This window comes from Carassius carassius, chromosome 17 (assembly GCF_963082965.1).
Source record: "Carassius carassius chromosome 17, fCarCar2.1, whole genome shotgun sequence".
NCBI classification, from domain to species: Eukaryota; Metazoa; Chordata; class Actinopteri; order Cypriniformes; family Cyprinidae; genus Carassius; species Carassius carassius.
The window spans coordinates 10,067,594-10,093,649 of record NC_081771.1 but is presented as its reverse complement, the minus strand read 5'-3'; the positions used below and the strand labels follow the sequence as shown (position 1 = coordinate 10,093,649).

Genomic DNA, 26,056 nt, shown 5'->3' with positions numbered 1-26,056 from the left:
ACAAGGCACTTCTGCAAAAAGAGACTGAAAGCTTCGTCTGGCAGAGGAACAACTGACTCTGACCAAACTGCAGCAAACCAAGGCCAGACTTGAGATCCGCCTCCTAAAGGCTACGCTCAGACAAGCTGGTCTCTCCACATCAGAAGAGGAAGTCTGAAATTATTGTGGAGTATTTGACATTAAGTCTTTTTTTTATTCAATACATCTATACTTGATACTTGTTATAGATATCCTCAATGTACAGTGTTTGTGTTGTACAACCCGAATTCCGGAAAAGTTGGGACGTTTTTTAAATTTTAATAAAATGAAAACTAAAGGAATTTCAAATCACATGAGCCAATATTTTATTCACAATAGAACATAGATAACGTAGCAAATGTTTAAACTGAGAAATTTTACACTTTTATCCACTTAATTAGCTAATTTAAAATTTAATGCCTGCTACAGGTCTCAAAAAAGTTGGCACGGGGGCAACAAATGGCTAAAAAAGCAAGCAGTTTTGAAAAGATTCAGCTGGGAGAACATCTAGTGATTAATTAAGTTAATTGATATCAGGTCTGTAACATGATTAGCTATAAAAGCTTTGTCTTAGAGAAGCAGAGTCTCTCAGAAGTAAAGATGGGCAGAGGCTCTCCAATCTGTGAAAGACTGCGTAAAAAAATTGTGGAAAACTTTAAAAACAATGTTCCTCAAAGTCAAATTGTAAAGGCTTTGCAAATCTCATCATCTACAGTGCATAACATCATCAAAAGATTCAGAGAAACTGGAGAAATCTCTGTGCGTAAGGGACAAGGCCGGAGACCTTTATTGGATGCCCGTGGTCTTCGGGCTCTCAGACGACACTGCATCACTCATCGGCATGATTGTGTCAATGACATTACTAAATGGGCCCAGGAATACTTTCAGAAACCACTGTCGGTAAACACAATCCGCCGTGCCATCAGCAGATGCCAACTAAAGCTCTATCATGCAAAAAGGAAGCCATATGTGAACATGGTCCAGAAGCGCCTCATTTAAAATGGACTATTTCAAAGTGGAATAGTGTTTTATGGTCAGACGAGTCCAAATTTGACATTCTTGTTGGAAATCACGGACGCCGTGTCCTCCGGGCTAAAGAGGAGGGAGACCTTCCAGCATGTTATCAGCGTTCAGTTCAAAAGCCAGCATCTCTGATGGTATGGGGGTGCATAAGTGCATACGGTATGGGCAGCTTGCATGTTTTGGAAGGCTCTGTGAATGCTGAAAGGTATATAAAGGTTTTAGAGCAACATATGCTTCCCTCCAAACAACGTCTATTTCAGGGAAGGCCTTGTTTATTTCAGCAGGACAATGCAAAACCACATACTGCAGCTATAACAACAGCATGGCTTCGTCGTAGAAGAGTCCGGGTGCTAACCTGGCCTGCCTGCAGTCCAGATCTTTCACCTATAGAGAACATTTGGCGCATCATTAAACAAAAAATAAGTCAAAGACGACCACGAACTCTTCAGCAGCTGGAAATCTATATAAGGCAAGAATGGGACCAAATTCCAACAGCAAAACTCCAGCAACTCATAGCCTCAATGCCCAGACGTCTTCAAACTGTTTTGAAAAGAAAAGGAGATGCTACACCATGGTAAACATGCCCCGTCCCAACTATTTTGAGACCTGTAGCAGAAATCAAAATTGAAATGAGCTCATTTTGTGCATAAAATTGTAAACTTTCTCAGTTTAAACATTTGCTATGTTATCTATGTTCTATTGTGAATAAAATATTGGCTCATGTGATTTGAAAGTCTTTTAGTTTTCATTTTATTAAAATTTAAAAAACGTCCCAACTTTTCCGTAATTCGGGTTGTAGGTCTCAGATGAGCGGACTGCTGGAAGAGGATGGGGTGGGGGTTTTCTTGTTTTTAGTTTTTTTTAAATGTGTGAGTTTTCATTTCAAATAAAAATAAACTTATATTGACCCCACACTGGCTATTCTACTTGTTGCTCTTTACATATCTATAGTTCTACATTGTGATTTCCTATCCTGTTTGAGCACTGGTTATCCAGATTTGGTGATCCTGAAAAGTTCCTATCCGGATCAGATTGATCCAATCTGATGTTGCTTTAAAAAACTGGCTCCAAAAGTAAGCTGGATTACGTGATCACGGATCGCAAAAAAAGGATTACTGAATCCGGATCAATTTTATCCGGATTAAACCTTTTGAAAAACCGGGCCCAGGATAAAAGTGCCTTTAAACTAAATTTGGCAGCTTCCCAAAGATGTACAATAATACAAGAAAGACAAGCTCAACGTGATATTTATATTCATTATGTAAGTGTGTTATCTTCATGCCAAGAGTAATTTATAGATGAAGAGTTTATGTACTTGTCATAAAAAAATGTCTTGGCATCTTTTGTTCCCTTTTTTTCACTGTGGGCAAATTCCACTTCTACCAGAAAGACTCGGGAGATAAAACGTACGAAGCATACATTTATTGACAACTCAGCAAGCATAATTATAAATTTCTTTGGCGGAAGGCCCCGTCCATGGTTCGTAATCCGAGGGTAGCGGACCTGCATTTCCTGCCTGAAGACGAAGGCAGGGGCGCAGCCGACCCTGGAAGGTAAGGACAGGACCATTCTGGTGGTGGTGGGGAGGGCGGAGGTTGTTATCACGTCGGCATCTGTGAACTCAAACATGTGTAAGTACGATCTTTTATACCAAGGTATAAAGACGTGATTGGATAATGAGGAAGGTAGTGACGAAGTAATTGAGTCTTCCTGGCAGAACTTAGGCTAAAGCTTTCATTTCTCCTGTTTTAATACAGGTTAATGCAGACTAAAGACAGCTAAATCAAGTGTTTTTCTTGCTGTAGAAAAACTGACAGAGTTGGTAGAGTGATAGCAAGTTGCTTTTCATAACATAAAAGAATTATTCAAATTGGACACTTACATTGTATACAGACAATAACAGACGTGTTGCTCGTTTATAGTGGAGATTAGATATAAAAGTGCAATTACTGTTACTAGCAGGGTGGATTTTCTCCTCTGGTCAGACAGTCTCTGAAGACGAATTCAAGCTGAACTTAACAAACATCTTGTGTTCACATGTACATGTGTGATAAGACATGACAGTTTAGCATGATAAATGCAACAAATATTGCATTTTACAGGACTATTCCAAGTTATTAACAGTATTGTAATTATAAAGCTTTTTTTATTTTTTACAAAACTGAAGAAAAGATTACAGCATAAATGGGGAAATCATGGAGAATGAACATAATATAGAAAGGCCATACTAGATATTGATTCTTAGATTTTGATTCTCTTATTAAAGTTAAAATGCACATTTGACCAAAGGTTTCCGTTTCACTTTTCTAGTCATCAAAGAACCCTTAAAAAAATGCATGACAGTTTTCACAAACAGATAAAGCAGCTCTGCCTGTTATCAACACTGATAACAACAAGAAATGCTTCGTGAGCACAAAATCAGCATATTCGGATGATTTCTGAAGGAACATGTGACACTGAAATAATGGTTGCTGAAAAATCACGGGAATAAAATACATTTTAAAATTAAATATATATAATAAATGTAAAATGTGTACTGCTTTTTTGATAAAAAAAAATGCAGCCTTGGTGAGTATTAGAGACTGGCCCCCAATTATTGACCAGTAATGTCCTACAATTACAAAGAAATCAAAATGAATCCTCTCTCTGGAATTGAAGATTACAAAAGATAACGCAAAAATCAATAAACAAAGTACAACACAACTGCATAACTGTTCTTTGGAAGATGCCACGATAAAGGAGTAAATAGTGTTAGTCCTGATATGTGTCAGACCTTTAGTCACCTCTCAACTAAAAAAACACAGCCACTTCAACTAATAAATAATTAAAATCATTACACAGATAAATGGGGGGAGTGAGAAGGGTGATTAATTATTGATAACTACAATGACTTATGAAGAATATTATAATTATTGATGAATATTATAATTATCTTAATGATAATTAGTACATTACTTCTACTCATAAATAAATAAATTAAATGAGAATATAAAATGGGGAAATGCACAAGAATCCCACAGTTTTCCTTGAAGGTTTTCTACCACTTAATGTTCATTCTGATCAGTAACACCAGGAATGCACGTCACTAACTTTCATAAGAGTTAGTGTGTAGTGTAACATGACCACAAACAAGCCCAAACCAGCAGCTAACTAGGGTGACCTGCTGTTGCTGGCTTGGGGCATGAATTATGCTGAGTATAATTCTGGTAATTCAACAGAGTATCCCTCATGCACACTGCCTGTATTCCTGCAATAAGAAAAAAAGGTGTGGTGTCCTGCAGGCAAAAACAGGTGACTGTCGTTAAAATAGGTCTTAGGAGAATTGCACAACTGTTTTCCCTTTGGGGCACCAAGGGCTAAATATATAACAACACTAATGAAAACCAATTGGCATGTGAGTGACTGCTATGCGAAAGCAGGCATAACATCTGTTTGCTTTTGGATAAATGTCTCACTGAATGAGAAAGCCTTCTTTGTAAGCCTACAAGGTGCTTAAAACGAAGGAGGGAGTTGTTTTATATAAAAAGTAGGCTACTCAGGTAAGAGGGACTAGAAACAGACAACGAGGTGTTGTTATATTTTAATAGACTTAAAAGACAAAGACAAATAATTCAGCCTACCACATCCATGTATCATGCCACAGTGGGAATGGTTGCAAAACTTGAATTACAGTAATAAAGACAAATTGAGAATTTATGTCCTGTAATAAAAATAAATAAACAAACTGTAAAGTTGATATGCATTTGTTGAATTTCAATCAGCATTAACAGAGAGAAATGTAGTGTAGAATGAACAGTGAGCTCTAAAGACGAGCACACATGCTTTACAAATGTTTGGAAAACCGCGTGAGAGCTGAAATGGAGAATGAAAGTAAAAGCTCACTGCTCCGTGTGTGTGTGTGTGTGTGTGTGTGTGTGTACTTTGGATGGGTTAAATGCAGAGCACGAATTCTGAGTATGGGTCATCGTACTTGGCTGTATGTCACTTTCATTTTGGCAAGTCTGTTTTTAGCACTCCCTGGTGGCTGAGTTTAGAATCTCATCGTGTCTACAGAACACTGACGGCAGAGTCGTGATGGGATTTATGGCTCTTTGAGGGGATCCGGATCTTCGCGATCCGTTCCTTTCAAAGAGCCGTTCAAAAGAACGGCTCTTTTGGCTCTTTTAAATATTTAGTCAGTTTTAAGAAGCCAGCTTGGAGCCATCTCAGTTTATCCTGGAAATAATCACTGGGAAGAATGATAAGGTGAGATTTGTAGTCAAATAATTAAAACTCAGATATCACACACCAATATCTGAGTTTGAATTATTCTGAAATATTGATTATTACCTCATTTGTCATGTGTGGACTATATTCCATAGGGTTGCACAAATCCCTCTGCTTAGACAGTGACATCACTATTTTGGATTTACCTTTAGTACAAAGTGTGTGTGTGTAAAGCTACGTTGACTTATGTTATTCATACAATACCTACTCACGAATAAACATCAAAAAGAAAGCCGGCTGCAATGAATTTATGTGCAAAACAGCTTTTACTACAAACACTTCCACACAAGAACATTGTTATCACACAAGAACATTTTGATAGAAAACAAAAAATATTTAAAGTTAGAATAAATAAAATGGAAATGTCTACATACTACATACAATTACTACTGTAAACTTTGCAAACATCAGCCCCTTCAAGTCAATGAACAATAACAAAGTGGGCTGCAATAAATGTCTGTGCAAAACAGCTTTTTTTCAACGCTCCTACCCAATGACAGAGGCACGCAGGATGTGAAGGACGTGAAGGATGCGTGCACAACTAATAACTAATATCATCACGCTATAAAGGGTTGGCCTGCGCTGGGTGCGCCCCTCCCCCTATAACTGTTCTGTCTCGCGGAGGAGCTCATTTGTGTGCATCTGTGTGAAACACGCATAGGATAAAAGAACGACAGAAAGAACGGCTCCCCTCCAGCCACGACTCGGCTCCCATCGTTCATGTTTATGAGCCGTTCAAAAGAATCGGTTCGTTCGCGAACGTCACAACTCTACGGCAGAGTGAGAGTTGTTTAGATCAAGCTTAGATTAGCTTCTGGTTTAGATGAAGCAATCGAGGTTTGGCTGGTTAGCAAGGTCTAAATAACCCTTGTAGGTAGATATTTTACTATTATATGGGCAAAAGGCATCTTTCTCCATCGACAGGAATTCAAAGTAACTAAAAAAAAGTTTCACAAGCAGCAAGTATTTCATAAATCTGTAGCTGCTTGTGAAGGGAGTGGGACTGTGTGTACTCTTGTGCCAGTCATTGTTGTTAGGACATCATTTTCCAGAAGCTTCACCCACTTTTACCTTTTCTTACCAAATGAAACATGAAAATTATTTCTTAATCTGCTGAGAAAATCTATGTGGCATGTCAGGGTGTGTCTGTCGCACTAATCCATCATAACACTTTACCTCACCCCAACCAATCACAGCCTTCTATCTTTGCCTTAGTCTACAGTCAAACAAAACAAGATGACTCATGAAGTAAAAATCTCAGTGACATAAATACACATTCTTTATATTGACAACAACTATTTATGTTGAAATAAAATATTCACTTTTTTAATTGTTATGTTTTTAGTACACATTTGTAATTAGTAATAACTACAGCTTATTTCCTAACAGAGAGAATACTTACTACTTATTAAGTAATTACACTATTTATAGTAAAACAGTACCATTTTGAAATATTTATAGAACTTAAAATATTACAGCATTTTAAAATGTATTATAATAGCCATTATTCCAATCTTCAGTATCATTGGGATCCTTATTGGGATCTTTCAGAAATCCCAATAATATGCTGATTTGGTGCTCAAAAACATCACTATAAATGTTAAAGACAACTGTGCTGCTTAATTTTTGTGTGGAAACTTTTCCCCCCAGAATTCTTTGATGAAAAAAATTAAACAGAAAAGCAGAGAAAAGCTTTTGTATATTATACATTTGAACAATCAATGCATCCCTGCTGAATAAAAAAATATCAAAAAGCATAAAAAACTTTATACCTTAAAACAATGTACATACAGCTAAAACACATGCTAGCACACCAACAATGCTGGAGTGAGAAAAGCGAAATCCGATCCCAGTTTCCCTTTACTGAAAGATTCAGCTTTTCCTTTCCTTGAGCGTTCCATTATTCTATTTTATTCTCGTTTTCCTGAGAATATTTGAGTTGCAGAAAATGAGAGGGTAGCACAGAGGGCCAATGGGTGGAAACCCGAGACAAAAAAGTCAAACACAAAAGAGTAATAAAAAATTAAGCTGAATGTGGTTGCCAAGGACATTTATTTCACTCTCTCTACAGCTTTACATGCAAATTTCATCTAGATTCATCTGGAAATGGGTGCAACTCAAAGAAAAATCCACCCTTTTTGAGTCTGTTAAAAAATGCTGCCAGATTTTCATTAATATAATGATGGTAAATTTGAGTCTATTATTTAAGTAACAAGCCTATTAGTTTAAAACACTGGATTCATATACCTGACAAATAAAGCACTACAGCATGCATGTTTGTGCGTTAGAGAGAAAGAAATAAAAGGAGTTTAGGAGTGGGGGAGGTCACGTAAGGGGGCAGGGTGGTGCAAATTCCTTCATTCTGGAGTGTGACTCACTATTCCTTCGTTTTCCCTTCTTTTTTGCCACTCCTTTCCTCTCTGTCTTTTCATTGGATTCTTCATTTGTAAACCATTAATGTGTTGCCTTGTTTGTTCTCTGCAGACCTTATCCAATACACGACAGATCTTTATCCAGACATGTGACATCCACTAGGCTACTGACTGGAAATAATTCAGTAATGAAGTGAGAAGAGAATGAAAACAGGATTTCTTGTGATCAGCTTTCTATCATCCTGATTTACGTGATGCATCTCAATATGACTGTTGTTGATGTGCACAGCACAGTTTTGTCTAACCACAAGAAAGGAAATGAAAATGTTGCTTAGAATCAGACTAGTACAACAACACATACACACACATGGTATAGCCATGTGTATGACTGAAACAAATACACAGAGTCTTGAATATGTACTTCACTGCTTCTAGAGCAAAAGCTCTATCTGGATAGCATGCAGGAGACTTAAAACATGAAGAAGAGATAAGTAAAGGAGGGGCTTGATCAAACCATGCTCTTTTTCCTGCAGGGCAGTCTGTGATTTGTATTCAGAGCTCCCGGAAATCATGGGACAGATGATTCATCCGGTAACCAAAGCTCTCTGGAATCTATGGACACCCCATTCAAACAAAGACACTGCCGATTGCACTCTTGACAAAGAGAAAGCACTATAACCACCGACAAGAGCCAGTTAGCAAAAATTCTAAAAATATAAATTGTTTCTTGATTCATGCTGAAAGCTTGTACCATTTTTATTTTAAATGGATACAATTAAAATAAAACACTGAGATCAAGAAAACCACGTTGGATAAGCATGTTCAGAAAGAAAGAAAGAAAGAAAGAAAGAAAGAACAGATCAGCTTTCAAAAACTCTTTGTGCAAACTCCTAAGGTTTCTTTAACCTCCTGGGTGTGTAAGGCCTCTGGGTGTCCTGTTCTTTGGATCACAGGAATTTCAAAGCAACATCTTTATTGTAACAATTACCTACATATTATTATTATTATTATTTTTATTTTTTTTGGCATTCTCGGATATCAAACCTGTGACATTAAAGCTGGGTTCACACTGTTAAGTTTTTAATAGTCCTTTATAATGCCAGACTGTTCAATATGATCCCAGTGAAAGCTTGCATAAAATCAACAATACTTTATGTTGGACTGTACACTTCTTATCTCAGCCAAGACTATGGATTTGCATAGATTTTTCCAGGTTTTGTGCTACAACAAGAGAAACCATAAAGATAATACAATAATATAAGATATATAGTTTAAACCTGTTAGAAGCAGAGGTTGTTCCAATGTTCCTCATTTACAGAACTCCAAATATTAAGACATTATCTTGAGCTTTTGCATTTATCACCCTTGTTATTTGGTTTTTAATTTTTTTTAATACAACTCCCAATTTATTCTGAGTGTTGAGTCTTTATTAGTGTTTTTAACCCCACATATTTGGACAGTTATATACTTTTGAGCAAGACCTTAAAAGGCCAAAACAAGTGAGACTCTTTGTAGCACTGCAGTTTGAAAAACTAAATAAAGTTTAGATGCCTTAAAGAAATAGTTCAGGCAAAAATAAAAATGATCATGCTCCAAAGTTCCTTTCCTTTGTGGAACATAAAGATATATATATATATATATATATATAGTATGGTATTTAAACTACTTTTTTTTATCTATTTTTTTCTATGTGGTCTTGGGAAAATGCACACATACGTGTAGGCTGTCCCAAAGGATGCTGGATCAAAATCATAAACCATTGTTTTCTTTCTCAGCCTCTGTTCTTCTTAGTTACACTTGTTATTTAAGCTTCACTGAAGCACTGTGGGAATGAAAGCACATAATGAGCCTGAGCTCAGGGCTGTATCTTGTTGCTGTATGTATATGTGGCCAAATGAGCTCAAAGATTGGGTTCAGATAGAGGGAGGCAGAGGGGGGATTCTGAGACAGAAAAGGAGGGAAAGAGGATCTGGGAAGGGCATTAGATATCACTGAAAAAAAAAGTTAGGCAAAAATGGACAATGTGGGCAGGGTCTTAGTTGGTCAGTGTAAAAGAGAAAAGGAGGAACAGAAAGAGTTTGGTGGGGGTATAAAAGCCGCACTGTTCTCTTCCTGTAGCTCTAAACGGCTGACGTCCCTCAGCATACACTCATTATCTTGTGCAGTCAGTACTTCCTTCCTCTACCACCATGAGCTTCTACGCACCTCAGGCCTCTCACATCTCCTTTACCCGCTCTGTGCCAGTACACCGTGCCGCTAGCACATATGGCGGGGCAGGAGGATATGGTACGAGGATCTCATCTAGCTCTTCCATGTCTCTCCGTTCTGCTCCTAGAAGTGGGGGCATTTCTTCCTCCACGGCCTTCAAGGTGAGCTCAGCCGGCATGGGTGCTGGTGCAGCGGGGTCCTTGGGTAGCGCTGCCTCTACAGGGTTCACCCTGGGCAATGAGAAAGGCCAGATGCAGAATTTGAACGACCGTTTGGCCACTTACTTGGAAACAGTGCGCCAGCTGGAGCAGGAGAACAGCAAACTGGAGGTGCAGATCAGAGAGGCCCTGGAGAAAGGTGGACCAGAAATATGCGACTACAGCAAGTACAGCGCAATCCTGGATGATCTGAGAAGGAAGGTGAGACACTGAAGGGTTTAGATGCTTTGTCTAAGTGTGTGTTTTCCTTTTGGTAGGGGTACAATATGCAAAAGGGAGCATTTTAGAGATTGCGAGAGCATCCAGTTATTTATGTTTGGAGGAGATGCCAGATGTTTTTAATTACAGTAATCAAACTGAAATGAAGCAGCCTAGAAAACCTAGAATTAAAGTTTTACTCAAATAGATACGAGTAATTTTATGTATTAATTTCAACAGAAAACTTTACAATATAATAAGTTATATTATATTATATTATATTTGATATTATATTAAATAAACTTGAATAAAATCCATTTACAACATGAAGCACATTTTTTTAGTTTTTGTAGTGTTCATGAGAACCCTTCGGTGCAATAAAAATGCATGATCAGATTTCTGCACATCTCAATGGAGGGTGTGGTACACGCCTGTTCTCTCTCTCCTCTTTCTTTTGTGCTTCTGCTTTTTGTGCTTATATGCATTCTGATTATGACTGAGGGAATTTCTCAAAACCCTCCACATTTGGATTTCAAATCTGTGCACCCATGACAACGGTCAATACAAACATTCACAATCATTTCTAAAGCATTAGAATAATTTTTGACCGACTACAGCCAGCTGAAACTTCCTACAGAGTCTCTGACTAGAGTCATAATGCAAAACAGATGTGGGGAGAGCAATCGCACATGAGCACCCACACAGCCACAATGGACTCTCTCACACACAACAAGAATGCAAAAGAAGAACTCCATCATTTATAGCAGATGAGGTTGAGTAGTTACTTAACATTTATTGTTCCAAAATGTAATCTTTGATTCCTCTTTAATTCTCGTTTTAAAACTGCAACGTACTAAACTAAGCTAATAAAAAAAGGTAATAAACTAAAAAGAATGTAAACATATTTTTTATTTAGGAGAATTTCAGATAGCCAGGTCTGATAAGCAGAAAGCTTCCGCTTTCACCAGTGCAGGATGTGCAACACACTTAGATAATACAGTATATTAACAGATATACACATATTCTATCTAATACAGTAAATCAAAAACAAAACAAAAATGTTTGTCACATATTTTATACTCTTGCTCAGTCAGACCATTTCATATTACAAAGTTTCTTTTAAAAAGTATCATTTAAAATCTGAATCTAGGTAATTAGTAGATAAGATAAGAACATACTGTACGTCTGACCCATTCCAAGAATGCTGTAATTAAAAACATCTGACAAATCATATATTTTGTAGAGTTACCAAAGGGGGAGGGGGCTGAATTGATGTAAAAAACTGTTGTTGTTTTTTTTGCTGAAAATGTGCTTCGTGCTTAATTTCGCCTGTAGGTGTTTGATGCCACTTTGGACAATGCTCGTCTTGTTCTGCAGATTGACAACGCTCGTCTGGCTGCAGATGACTTTAGAGTCAAGTCAGTTTTCATTGCACCTCTTGTAACTTGGTATCGAAGAACATACTTCTGAAAATGTTTCCATTTTTAGAATCACAAAATAGACATGCTAGAAATCAGTCTGACAGATGCTTGATGGAGGACTGTTGACATGCACACAGAAACATTTTAGTGCATTACTTGAAAGACTGTTTTGTGTGTGTTATAGGTTTGAGAATGAGATGGCCATCAGGCAGTCTGTGGAAGGAGATATTGCAGGTCTAAAGAAGGTCATTGATGACACCAATGTTGGTCGCCTGAATGTGGAGGGTGAAATTGAGTCCTTGAAAGAAGAGCTTGTTTTCCTCAAGACAAACCATGAAAATGTAAACAACCCTTGCATAAGAGCCACTTAACACTAGTGGCATGAGATTCACACATAGAATGAGATTCTCACTTCTCTGAGTCTTCTTTCTTGTGTTGATGTTATCTTATTGAAGTAGAAAAATGTCAGTGTGTACTAGCATATAGATGGATTTATAGTAGGCATAAACTATCAATTTTGATAGGGCCTTTAAATTAATCACAGGTAGTTTTTACTTCCACAACATGCTAACATATTCAAAATGCAGCAAGAATCACCATATTACTGAAAGGTCTAATTTCATACTCTAAATGTTTCAGATTTCCTTTTGTTCAACTTTAACAGGAAGTTGGGGAGCTGCGAAACCAGATTGGCCAATCAGGTGTTCAGGTGGACGTTGATGCACCGAAAGGGCAAGATATGTCTCAAGTAATGGAAGACATGAGGGCTAACTATGAAAAACTGGCACTTAAAAATGCAGAGGAACTCAAAATGTGGCACGAATCCCAGGTACAGAACTGCTGACCACCACATAACAATAATTTTGCTTTAACTGAACTCCTCCAAGCAAATCTAACCAAATCTTTCTCCTCAGATATCAGACGTTCAGGTTCAGGTGGCTCAGAACACAGAAGCATTACAAGGTGCACAGATGGAGATGAATGACCTACGGCGACAGATTCAAACGCTACAAATAGAACTAGCATCCCAACAAAGCCTGGTAACATGCACATGCACACCCTATTATGAAAGTGTTAGATTGTTGCACTTTTAATAAAATAAAAGTTTATGATGAAACTGTCTTTACAGAAAGCGTCGCTTGAGGACACATTGCGGAACACAGAGCTACGTTCAAACACAGAGGTGGAGAAGTACAACACCATCATATTGCAGTTTGAAGCTGAGCTGTCACAGCTGAGGTCAAATATCACAGAGCAGGGTCAAGAATATGAAGCTTTGCTTAATATGAAGATGAAACTAGAAGCAGAGATCAACACTTACAAGAAACTTCTAGATGGGGGAGACTTCAAGTAAGAGATCAAATATAACTTTAGTTGTTGTATTTTACAGTGTATCGTATATATTTACTGAGACTACTTTATTTTTGCTGTTTAGGCTCCAGGATGCACTTGATGGCTGAGAGCAATATTACAGACCACAAAACAAACTAAACATTTTAGATAGCATGCACATGGAAACCTGCGATGAATCTTTATCATTTAAATGTGCCCTTCTACTTTGTCTAGACTACAATTTATATAACAGGACACATCAATTTCAACATGATGTCATTTGCAGGGCAATTGCTTTCTGTCAACAAAGCCTGTTCCACCCTACAGTCTGACTTTACACAGATGTGCAAGTTACAGAACAACAAAGGCAGCTTTTAGAACATCAATTGTGTATTATGAATCTTTATAATAGATAATTCCATGTAATTGCACAAATTATACAGTAAGCTTAACTATTACAATGTGAAGAGAAATGTGAACCTCTCTACTGAGTCAAAGCAATAATGAAATAAAAACATGCTTTCTAAGTAAAATGTGGAGTCATGCATATGTGAACAGACATCAAAAATCTTTTACATACTATGGTTTCCTCTTTTAAATTGCATGTTTTGTCCACTAGAGTTAACTCCTTGTGAGCATAGGATGGTGTATTTCACACAAGAAGTCACTAAGAGCAAAGTATAATTTTAGTGTAGTTACTGCTGATTAATCTGTCTCTAGGCAGGACAAAATTATTGTACACACATTTTTAAATAAGCTAGGTGATTGATATTTTTCAAGGCACAACTTCATTCCTATATTTAGCAGTAAAATTACTCCAGTTTACTTTATAGGAATTATCAATATAATATATGATTTTAATGTCATAAATAGGAAATATAAAATACGTCAGCTGTTGGACAAACATTAAGACGGGATAAAAAATCAGACATTTGATTCAATTGAAATGATAGGTACAAATGTTTTGCTTGCAAATTTAACTTCTACTTTCCAGATATACACAAGCTTGTTACTACATTTAATGTTAGCCGTTTAAAGAGCTATGAGGGACCATTTGGATTCTCTCCAATAAAAACATATTACTACAAATCTATATGAATTCTTGTCTATAAAACATTTAATTTGATCAATAAGAAATGAAACCGTATTAGTGCATGATATCATGCTATGTGCTAATTTTCCTAAGACGATGAAGCATAGATAAATGCTTCATCGCATTTATGCTGGGATTAAAGCTAGGATTTGTTTACTTGACTTCTGCACAATGAGCTTATGCCATGACAGCTAATTAGCTTGCTGAAGATCCATTGCTTGTGCACTGTAAACCTCCAACTAAACAGATTAGCAGCAAAGCTTAGGTGGACTGATTTTAAGTTCTCCAAACTAGATTCAGATCATGTGAATTGCTACAAAAGTACCATTTCTAATTGTAATAGACAAGATAATGCTTTGATGACAGTCCCTAAAGAAAAATAACACTTTGGCTTCATAAAAGCATAAAGCAAGGTCCTTTGAAATATATTATCACAAATAATAGTAATTTACAATAGGGCTAATTCTTTTTTTTGTTTTTTAGAAACTGCATTTTTTGTAACGTTCTGACACACTCTAAAACATTCAGAAAGTATTAGCTATTTTACAGCAACAACTATGAGTTAGTTTAAACTACGAGATTTTTGGGAAACATTAAACTGATATCTGGTGGATCACTGAAAATATAGGCTTTTTACTGACATTTTTATAGCTGACGGTATATTATCAAAATAAGTCGAAAATAACTGAATTAAAGCTGTTAGCGTTCCCGATCATCTCAATGGCTGTTGCTAGCTAGTGCATGATCCACTGTAAGGATACGACCTGGAGGCTGCCATTTCTGCTACAGGAACATTTTTCATATGACCGATCACCTGTCAATAGGGAAATTGGGGAAAATGTGAGTGTATTGGAACAAATGATTATTTATTTTTTATCTGAGGATAACTCCCGGACAGGAACAATGCTGCACAACTTAATATTACTATAAATTTAACATACTGAAATACAGAGCAGCAGTGTTTTTCTTAAAAAGAAAAAAAGGAAGAAAGTACATATGGAATCTTTTGTTAATTAAAGGAGCATTGGGTAGGTTCTGAAATTTCTAACCGTTACTGACACCAGTGGCCGTTAGAGGAACTGCAGCCAGTCTCATGCTCGTTCTCAGTGCGCACATTCTTTTTTTTTTTAACTTACGAGGAGTGTCCGTGGGTGTCTGAATTGTGCTGGAGGCTGGTCGGTTCTTTCCATCCGCAGAGTCCATTTGAAAACACTATTGCCGCTGCTTACTATAATGGCTGGCGTGCCGTACGGTTATAAGCCCAAGTAGAAGAGAACGTGCATGACGTCACATTTTGTGAATTTCCGCGCCAATTCGTGCCCGACTCCTCCACACACAATTGAGCCTACAGGCTGATAGAGGCAACCATGGTGGACAGTCGAGGTGTCATTCTTTTTTTTACATCATGGTTGGCTCATACATGTACAAATGAAAACTCTATCTTAAAGTTTTTTTTTTTTAAGTAAAAACCTCCACATAGCTCCTTTAAACAAAGAAGCTATTATTTATTTATTTTTTCAAGTGGTCCAGTGAAGGAAATGACATGAATCACATCCTATTTCTCTTTTTTGGGTTTTTGGGTAATTAAAGTGTTCCACAAAAAAAAATCCAAAACTTAGTTTACAAAATTTCACACTCTGTTGTGCCTGCTGGTTATCAAGTCTCTCTTCAGACTGACCTGAACTGCTGTTCAAACATATACAGTAATGACATGCACAAATGTTACCACACCTACAGGGGTCACATTCACATATGCCAAGAATTATCTTTTTATTTAGTATACTTTGCACAACTACGAAACTTTACGAATATGGTAAAGGATGCAAATGGATTCATTATTGAGTATATGAAGGCATTTTGGATGAGTGGAAAGGAAAGCTTCTCCAATGCTCATTTATGTGGAAGATTTTTTTTTTTTTTTTTTTTTGCATTCCAGGGATCTTCAAATCTCCAGCAGTAGTAGTATTACAGCCAACAGCACCCTCAACTGTTTACTTGATAGAAGTTATATTTTGAAATCCAGATCATTTTATCTCCATAAATATTGCCCCCAATAAGCAACAGAAACACATATATAGGTTTTCTTATATATGTCATTGGATTAGACTGATACAAATGCCAACTGTGTGCATGAAACCGTTACTAAACCCTGTTATTTAACAGTAAAATATCCTCAAGCTCTCTCTCTCTCTTTCTCTCTCTGCTTAAATACTTTCCGCAAAAAGGGAGGGCAGGGGGAGGGGAGGATGTGTGTGGGGGAGGGGCTGTTGTCACAGGGACAGAGGGAGGTAGTGCAGAGTTGGATAGAAAAAAAAAAGAAGAGACAAAAAAAGAGTGTGAGGGGCATAGCAGCGTAAAGCTTGGAATTTACTTGGAACTGCTACAATGCAATGAAGATTGAAGGAGAGGGACTGGTATGTTTCTTAATGCATGTGAAATACCATGACAGCATTTATCAGTTTATATTTTTAAATCACTCTGTCTTCATCTCTGCCTCTCATGAGCTATTTAAATCCAAGTTAATAGCTTTTGCATGTGATGCTAAAGTTTGCATGTTAAAGAGAATGAGAGGAGAAGTCATTTTGACTGCACATGCATTTTCAATTTAAACATCATAATGCCACATATACTGTTTGTTCCTATTGGTTTGTGTGGTTAGAGTTGGGATGTGACATTGTAAGATGGTGAAATGTTTATTTTAAGAAAGTGCAAGGTGAAGTAATAATTGAACTTTCTTTCAGGTAACTTATCTGTGTTTATGGTGGAAAGATTTTTGCACATCAATAGCATATACAGTCAAAAATAACTGATAGACGCTGATACAGAATTTCGGTTAAAACAGCATGGTGAGTAAATGCACTACGTAAAACATGCATTATTATAAGATGTGTGTAAATGTTGGATATGACTCTGCTGGAAATTGTGTGTTCATCTGAAGCCAGAGAGAGTAATGACTTTACCAGCTGTTTCTTTGCTCTCATCTCATGAGTCTTTTCACAATCAGAGGGAGAATAAGAAGTTACGGATAAAAAAAATACTTTATATTGTGTTTATATTTAAATTTAGAAAAATATTACCTTTGAAAATCACCAAAGAACATTTGCAGTTGAAAGAATTATGTAATTGATTTAGCCATGTGTTAAAAAGGATATTTTTATTTTGTCCAACCTGAAGTGTTTGTGTGTGTGTGTGTGTGTGTGTGAGTGAGTAAAGGATGTGCTTTGTAAATAGATCCCAGGCTGAATTCTTAGCATTCCGGGTGCAGCCATATTTATGGACAGGATCCTGTCTCTTCGGTGGAAGTTTGTGAATTGGAGGGAAACACCATAAAGATATAAATACAAAGATAAAGCAGATTCATGTACAGAAACAGGCATTTGACTGGTTTTTGGCATTAGATATTTTTAAATGAACAAGAGTGTTTGTGTATAGCAGGGATTTGTTGGGATTAGCAAGGAATCTCAGCTCTCTGGAACTCTGCTGAATAATGTTCATTTATATTTGTTTAAAATGAATGCTCTTAAACTCTTAGTGTGCTGTCAGTCTCCTATCCTCTCTAGAACTTTGTTCTAATCTGTTGATTCTAATCTGCCTTCATCTTCCAGAAGGCAAGTGAAAAAGAAACAGATGCACACACAAAAATATATAAATATAACTGTTTGTAAATCCAGCATTCAGTCGCTCGTTTAATTTGTACTACACTCATCGAAATGTGAGGATGATGAGTGCAACGTTACTGAGATTGCATTAACACAGATTAAGATGTGAAGAATAGATCACATCTTGTCAAGATTACTAAGCGGTTCCATATGGTGAATTCTTTTTATTGTCCAGTTGTGAAGTTGAAGGGGTTTTGCCTCCAACACCACTAAACCACATGATGTTGCTATCATTTTCTATTCATTGTGGTGAGACAATGCACAAGTTGGTTAAAGGAGGGAGGTATTTAAATGGTCGGTATACTCAGAAATAAAAATTCTGTCATCATTTATTGAGTGAATGTTTTTTTGTTCTTCAACAAGGAATAAATAGTAAAAGTAACATGCATTTTCTAATTATTCATTTTTGGATAAACTCTCCTTTTAAATACCTCCAACTATCTTTTTTTTTTCAGAAATGAATGAAAAAAAAATAGATTTTAAATGTTGGGTGTCCTTTTAAATAACTCCCCTATGCATCTCAACAATAAATAAAAAATAATATAGCTAGTATTAACACCATGCAAAATTTTCTGAATTTTAATTTTTTTAAGTAAACTTCCCCTTTCAATATTTTTGCATTATTTTTCAATGATGAATAAATTAGTAAAATCATGCAGAATTTAAATTTTTGGGTAAACTGTGACTTTAAATACCTCCGTTCCGTATCTTTTGAATAACTCCTTAAAGGGTTAGTTCACCCAGATAGCAAAATTATGTAATTAATAACTTACCCTCATGTTGTTTCAAACCCGTGAGACCTCCGTTTATCTTTGGAACACAGTTTAAGATATTTTAGATTTAGTCCGAGAGCTCTCAGTCCCTTCATTGAAGCTGTGTGTACGGCATACTGTCCATGTCCAGAAAGGTAAGAAAAACATCATCAAAGTAGTCCATGTGACATCAGAGGGTCAGTTAGAATTTTTTGAAGCATCGAAAATACATTTTGGTCCAAAAATAGCAAAAACGACGACTTTATTCAGCATTGTCTTCTCTTCCGTGTCTGTTGTGAGAGAGAGTTCAAAACAAAGCAGTCTGGATATCCGGTTCGTGAACGAATCATTCAGTTCACCAAATCGAACTGAATCGTTTTAAACGGTTCGCATCTCTAATACGCATTAATCCACAAATGACTTAAGCTGTTAAGTTGACACTGACACTCCCTCTGAATTCAAACAAACCAATATCCCGGAGTAATGCATGCACTCAAACAGTACCCTGATTGAACTGCTGTGAAGAGAGAACTGAAGATGAACACCGAGCCCAGCCTGATAACGAACAAAAGACTGACTCGTTCACGAGTCAAGAACCGGTTGCATTGGTTTTCGGATCACCAGTAGTTCTTTCGGACAGTTCGATTCAATAAACCGGTTGAAGAAAACGGTTCACTGGTTCTTTTGCGCTCTACGTAATGGCGTCATTTGCGATGATTGCCCTTGATTCAAGCCTTCGGTTTACCCGCGCTCATAACACTAGCACAGAATCAGTTCAGAATCAATCACCAAAAGAATCAGTTCGGTTCAGGCGTTCTGTGTGTCAGTCTGCTTCACGCTGAATCACACATGCGCAGTATCATCAGCTCCTCGGTTCTTGAATCGGACGCGTCTGAAAAAAACGGTTCTTGACTCGAGAACGAGTCAATCTTTTGTTCGTTATCAGGCTGGGCTCGGTGTTCATCTTCAGTTCTCTCTTCCAAGCAGTTCAATCAGGGTACTGTTTGAGTAAATGAATTACTCTGTGATATTGGTTTGTTTGAACTCAGAGGAAGTGTCAGCCACATTAAAAAAGTTAACAGCTTAAGTCATTTGTGGATTAATGCATATTAGAGATGCGAACCGTTTAAAACGATTCAGTTTGATTTGGTGAACTGAATGATTCGTTCGCGAACCGGATATCCAGACTGCTTTTTGAACTCTCTCACAACAGACACGGAAGAGAAGACAATGTTGAATAAAGTCCTTGTTTTTGCTATTTTTTGACCAAAATGTATTTTCGATGCTTCAAAAAATTCTAACTGACCCTCTGATGTCACGTGGACTACTTTGATGATGTTTTTCTTACCTTTCTGGACATGGACAGTATACCGTACACACAGCTTCAATGGAGGGACTGAGAGCTCTCGGACTAAATCTAAAATATCTTAAATTGTGTTCCAAAGATAAACGGAGGTCTTACGGGTTTGAAACAACATGAGGGTAAGTTATTAAATACATAATTTTGCTATCTGGGTGAACTTACCCTTTTAAGGAGGAATGAAAATGAATAGTAAAAAACCTGTCTCTATTATTTTGGTTTTCCAGGTGTGGCAATGATGCAGTGGTCATCTGAGTGGGCGGAACAACACTATGATGTCTCCTCCACCACATCACCTCCAGTTCACCCTAAGCCCCTCCCCTTTCCACAGCCCAGTCGTCCTGCGTTCTCAGGCTACACCGATGACATCAGTGCCCTCAGTGCCTCTAGCTTGCTAAAACGCTATGCCGAGAGGTATTCCTTCAACTCCGCTTTACCAGAACATGGGAGCTTCCTAAGAAGTGAGCCGCACCAGGAGCCATGGCCTGGGGGGTACAGCACAGGTGGGCCTCCTGGTTTAGACCCCCTGAAGGGGAGCACAAGTGATCTCTCAGAACAGCAGTACAGCGGTGGTCCCACATCTCAGGATTACCCATCATCCTACAGCAGCCAACATCTGCTGCCTAAACCATCCTATCTTCCGTCACCAGCGTTTGCCTTGCCGTCTGCATATCTGCCAGCTACACCAGGCTACGCTTATCCCCAGCAATGCGGTCTGAGTGCAAGTTACCCTCACAGCACCCCTTCTCTGCTGCCCTCGGGTCTACACACCCCCACACCTCTTCACAGCAGCCACGCTACTGCCGAACTCCCACGCAGCAGGAAGTTTGGCTTCGACCAGTCCAAAACTGCAAGAGTGTCACCATACACAGTCAGGGACAAGACCGAACGGCAGGACAGCGACAGTGGTAGGAATGTCAATGAAAGTTGTGGGACGGACCTCCAGAGCTACAGGCCCGATAGACTTTCCACTCAGTCCGATCTTGAGGCAGATTCTGTGGGTAAGACCAGTGATCTTCAGCCTCTGGAGACACGGCCTTATGGAGGCCCAGGACAGTACACATATCCCTGAGTCTTCTTAATGTAGTCCAATTATCCTTTTTTATGCATGTTTATAGCAATACTTGAACCTAACAAACATCAGGGCAAATATAATTATGGTATAAAACCATTTACGGACTGAGAAGATAGATGTCTCTCTTATGCACATTAGCATTAATTCTGACTGCAGCTTTAATGAGACCTGTAGCACAGACACTCTTTTGTATCCCTGAAATCGCTCTTTCTTTTTTTATTCTCTTCCTTTCCTCTTTTACTCTCTCTCTCTCTATAATTATGTTGTGCAGTGAAGCACATTATGGAGGCAAGTACTAATCCACGGCTAAAAATCAATGAAATCAAAGTCAAAGAAAGACTGAAAGAGAGGAATCGAAAAAGAAAAGAGAAAGACACAAAAATAAAGACTGTATTTTTAGACAGCACACATATGAAAGTTTCATACTGTATGTTCTGTGTAATGTAAAGTTTTCATACATTTTGTTGGCGAGTATGTGTTAGTGGTAAGGTAACACTGAAATCATCTTATTTTAGGAATATAAGGTAAATTTCCTCTATAAACTTTGAATGTAAAGTTGATTTCCCTCAGGAATTGTGAATGAAGCCATACTTAATGTTTATCTTATACAGTTTTAGAGTTTGACCGATGTTTTTCTTTTATTGTCTAGTTAGTGTAGTTTATTTGCCATGTCTTTTGTTAAAATGACTTTAAAAAAATGTATTTGTAACCTTACAGTATTTCAATGATAAAAATGCAAAGCATATTTTTACAGAAAACATATTATATATCTGGCTTCCACAGGGCTACTGCAAAAAGGCTAAAATGCTCTCCACAGTCTTTTCCACTATTCACCTATTGTGACGTTTACTATGGACGGAGTACACAGAGCTGTCCCAGCCCCCTGAGTTGATCACTGGATGTGTTTTCCTCTGACCCACTGACCCTTCTCTGTTTTAAATGAGGCTTGTGAAAGAATAGAGAGCTTTTGTTGTAGTTAGGCAAGTTGGACATATACTGAAATGTACAAAATGACATGAAAATGCCAATCTAGTTAATATATGTTATTTTTACACTTACACTTACAAAGGCAATATACTGGACAATAGCATATGACTTAATGGATGTAAAATATGATCTACCTCACTGTTACAATGCTGTATGTTCAGAGTGCGCAATTTTGTATTACATGTCAAAATGTCTACCTCAAGGAAAAAAATACACAAAATAAAAACTATTGTACCAATAAACAATAGTCTGTGTGTGTGTGTGTATTTGGTATAATAACTGAGACATTGCCTATGATAGGACTGTATAAGTTGATTGTCAATTATGTTACAGTTTAAAAAAACTTCTTTATATTAATGTATTTTAAAATGTAATTATTCCTGGGATGACAAAGGTGGATTTTCAGCAGTCATTATTCTTTTTGTGGAAATCATGACAGAATTTTCATAATTCTTTAATGAACAGAAAATTCAAAAGAACAGCATTTGTTTGAAAATCAGTGTAAACAATGTAAAAGCCTTCATTTTTTTATTACTTTACTGAATAAATGTTTATTTTATTTTAAAATGAACATATTTTGTTTATATATTTTTACAAACATTTTACTGTTTGCAGTCTTATTCAAATACAGTGTGGTTTCATTATTCCACAATCTGCTTAAGGCTTTTACAGGCTTTACAGTAAACAGTATTTATGCCTGATTATGCTTTTGCACTGTACTTCCATAAGGGCCAGATGCACAGCTGGTGCCACCAGGTCACCTTGTACCCTGTCCAGGATGACATTCACATATCATGGTCTTTAACTCCCAACAGAAATCACAACCTTACGGCTGTGCAGATGTATCTCTGTATAAGCTCTTTAATCACTTGATCTTTCAAGGAAAAGGTCAAGGTGATTTGATGTTCTTTTTCTTCTCTTTTTGTATTTTTAATACCAATCCTTAATTGAAGTATAACTTTATACACCGTTAAAATATCGTCTGTTATAATCCAGTATTATCATTTGTGTGTTCCCCTCTAGTGGCAAACCCTTTAACTAAATATTTGTATGCACCCTTAAACAATTCTTACTATAATTATGTGTAATAGTTTTCACATTCTACTCATTCTGGATGTCCTTACCACTCTTAAACTAAACGCTTAACACAGATGCTGACTTTTGACTCTCCACTTTTTCCATATTGTGACCCCCCACCCAAAACAGCTCCCTGCAGTCAATGTGCAGCAGAGTGTGACAGATGCTCTATTCTCTCTGTCCACCCCCACCTCCCAGCTCACACAGCCCTCAGCGCTTTGTTTTTCAGAAGTTTCAATACTGTCCTTGCCTTAGTGTGAGCTGTTTAATCTTAGACTGATGAATTGGGTCTTTCATCTTAGGGATCAAAATCAAAACCATTGTGCAGCCTAAGACCATTTTTGTGGTTGCTTCTTTATCTATTGACGTGACCCATGTTTTATTTTTATTTCTCACACAAATTCAGATTTAGATCAATCCATATTGATATGTGACAAAATCTTTCCATCAACAATTCTTTTCTGAAAACATCTAAATCTTTCCCGGCACTTCATATACTCTCTTTTATATAACACGATTAAAAAATAATCTACCATGTATCCTTATAACTCACAAATAGTGATAAATGGGACATACATGAAGGAAGACATCTGGATATAACATTTAGAGAGTGACACATTATTTAGTAACTACAGAATCTTTATACATGTTTATGTGTATTGTGAAGATAATATTCACCCACAGTTGCTCTCCTAACACATTTAAAAGGATAATTCACAAAGAAATGAAAATTCTGTTATTTACTCAACCTCTTTTCACTCCAATGCATTTTTACTTTGGTGGAACGCAAAAGGAGATAAACATTTAGAGGTAAATTGTATCACCAAATGTTTCCCAACCCTTTCAATAAGGTTCAAACATCCTTTCATTGAAACAAATTATGATCTTCTGCCTTTTAGTCACATCATAAATAGGGTGTAGTGCTGGGTAAAGAGCACCAGAAACTGAATAAAGTGATTATAAGCTATCTAGTCCCTAGTGGTTTGGTAAATGTTAGCTATTTAGTCTAATTAAAGACATTTCATATACCAAAAAAAAATGTAATACCATTTCTTTTAGGCAGGCTATGTCACTCTCTCTTTTTTAACCACCAGTTGGATGTAAGGACATGGACTTTTGTTTTTAGCGATCCTTTGTCTGGCTCACAGTTTAAAGCGGTGGAGTGGAGGAATGCTGTTCAACAGTCAACACAGCCTTCAATTCATCATGATAAGAACACAGCAAGGGAACATACACAAACCCTTAATGACACCTGAAACAGAAACCTAGGAAGTGTTTGTCAGCACTCCTTACAAAGTCAATGTTGCATGAACTCACCTAAACCACAGAACAGTGATTCCCAAACTGGATCCCATCTGGATCTATGGGGGTACTTTTAGATTATAATATGGTTTTCAATGTAACATTTATCTAAGGTGAGTAGATTATCATTTTACTCATCATTATTTTAGGCGCTTAGACTTTTAACACTATTGTCTATAATGCTGCCACTAACTCAGACTAACAGTTTTACATTTTTATATTTATTTATTTTGAGAATGATAAATATATTTAGCATTTTTGCGCATAGTGAGAGCTTTAAAATGTCTTTCAGATGTTTAGCATAACCAATCGTTAACTGAACCCCTTTTATTCAAGAGGTCATAAACTGGGAAATTAAAATTCCCTTGATGCTTTGACAAATACTGTGGTATTAAAACATCCCGTTTCAGAACTTTCTTGTTAGTCCAAAAGCAGCTAATGTTGAAGCCAGATTCTAGAATGTACCACTCTAATATGTAATAGTGTAGCTAAACCCCGGCTCCACAGAAGAAGATCAACGCCTGTTTCAACATGGCTGCCTATTTAGCCCCGCCCACAGATTTGTATCATATATAAAGGAGCGGTCACACTGCACTTGTAATTCAATCAACTTCCATTCGCATTCGAATGCGTCAGACTGGAAATTCACGCTTGTGCGAAAGGTTTCGCATTTCACTGCATTCCAAAGTTCGAGCTTGGTGAACTTTGACCTGTGAATTCACATCATGTGGATCTGTGTGACAAACAGCAGATCAAAATGCCACAGCACATTTAAAACTGCAGTGATGCAGGAAAGTGCCGTATATTGTATGTTTTTACATTTTAGATATGTTATTACTTTTGCTGAATTTCAGTTTTTAAAAAAATGCTGCATATTATGTCGTATCAGATGTTACAACAGTTGCATCGTACGAAGAAATTTTGCATCTTATTATGAAAATCCAAAGCTGTTACCTGCTGAATATGTTGTTAATTAGCTTATGGTGAATGCAAAATTCTTCATTCATAAGAAAAATGGCTTAAATCTCCTTTGTCTTTTCACATTTATCTTGCTTAATTTTACTCGTTTCATCAAAAAAAAAAAAAAAAAAGTGCCAATGTTTTTTAATCCATTATTATTATTTTTTTCTAAGAGTAGGCTATGTTGTAATCAAATTATTGTGCTTTTCTTTTTTTTTCTGTGTGGATAATACCATAACTTGATGTGCGCAAACCCATAGTTCTCTGTCCTTGTTATTATGATAGCATATATATATATATATATATATATATATATATATATATATATATATATATATATTTATATAGTGCAAACAATTCAGAGATGATTCATGGGCTGTATGTCGTTTCGGCCTTTGAGGTAAAATGACGGACAACGCATTAACTGGAGTGAAGAAGAGGAGACAGCTTACAGTAACTAATAATTGTTCTGGAGCAGCGAGAAACATATCAAGAGCTAAACAAGCCGTGTCAATGTTATCGACAAATAAGAGTTTACGATTGTACGACAGTTACAAACCTGAGTACTTAAATTCTTAACCAATGTTAAAGACTGAAACATAAAAAACAACAACCCAGGGTTTAGTAGGTTAGCTATGTGAGAAAAAAAAATGCAAGTAATGTTATTTCACCAAATTACATAATGTACATTGTTCAACATCATTAACAGAAGAAAGAAAAACAAACACTCTGGCA

The 26,056-nt window shown here is 36.9% G+C and overlaps 2 protein-coding genes across 3 annotated transcripts; both read left to right on the top strand.

The window, feature by feature from the left end:
* The first annotated feature begins 9,766 nt into the window (after positions 1 to 9,766).
* On the top strand, positions 9,767 to 13,589 carry krt18b (keratin 18b). The gene is made up of 7 exons (XM_059570820.1): positions 9,767 to 10,306; positions 11,639 to 11,721; positions 11,909 to 12,065; positions 12,389 to 12,553; positions 12,639 to 12,764; positions 12,854 to 13,074; positions 13,160 to 13,589. Exons 1-7 carry the CDS (start codon positions 9,869 to 9,871, stop codon positions 13,182 to 13,184), a joined length of 1,215 nt encoding a protein of 404 aa, XP_059426803.1. The 5' UTR covers positions 9,767 to 9,868; the 3' UTR covers positions 13,185 to 13,589.
* A 2,828-nt stretch (positions 13,590 to 16,417) lies between these two features.
* Positions 16,418 to 22,227, top strand: si:dkey-195m11.8 (fidgetin-like protein 2). Of its 2 annotated transcripts, none has more exons than XM_059570818.1 (2): positions 16,418 to 16,563; positions 20,148 to 22,227. In XM_059570818.1, exon 2 carries the CDS (start codon positions 20,156 to 20,158, stop codon positions 20,990 to 20,992), a length of 837 nt encoding a protein of 278 aa, XP_059426801.1. In that variant the 5' UTR covers positions 16,418 to 16,563; positions 20,148 to 20,155; the 3' UTR covers positions 20,993 to 22,227. The 2 variants fall into 2 exon arrangements, with proteins under 2 accessions (XP_059426801.1, XP_059426802.1); XM_059570819.1 differs by lacking the exon at positions 16,418 to 16,563 and adding an exon at positions 16,897 to 16,995.
* The last annotated feature ends 3,829 nt before the right edge of the window (positions 22,228 to 26,056 follow it).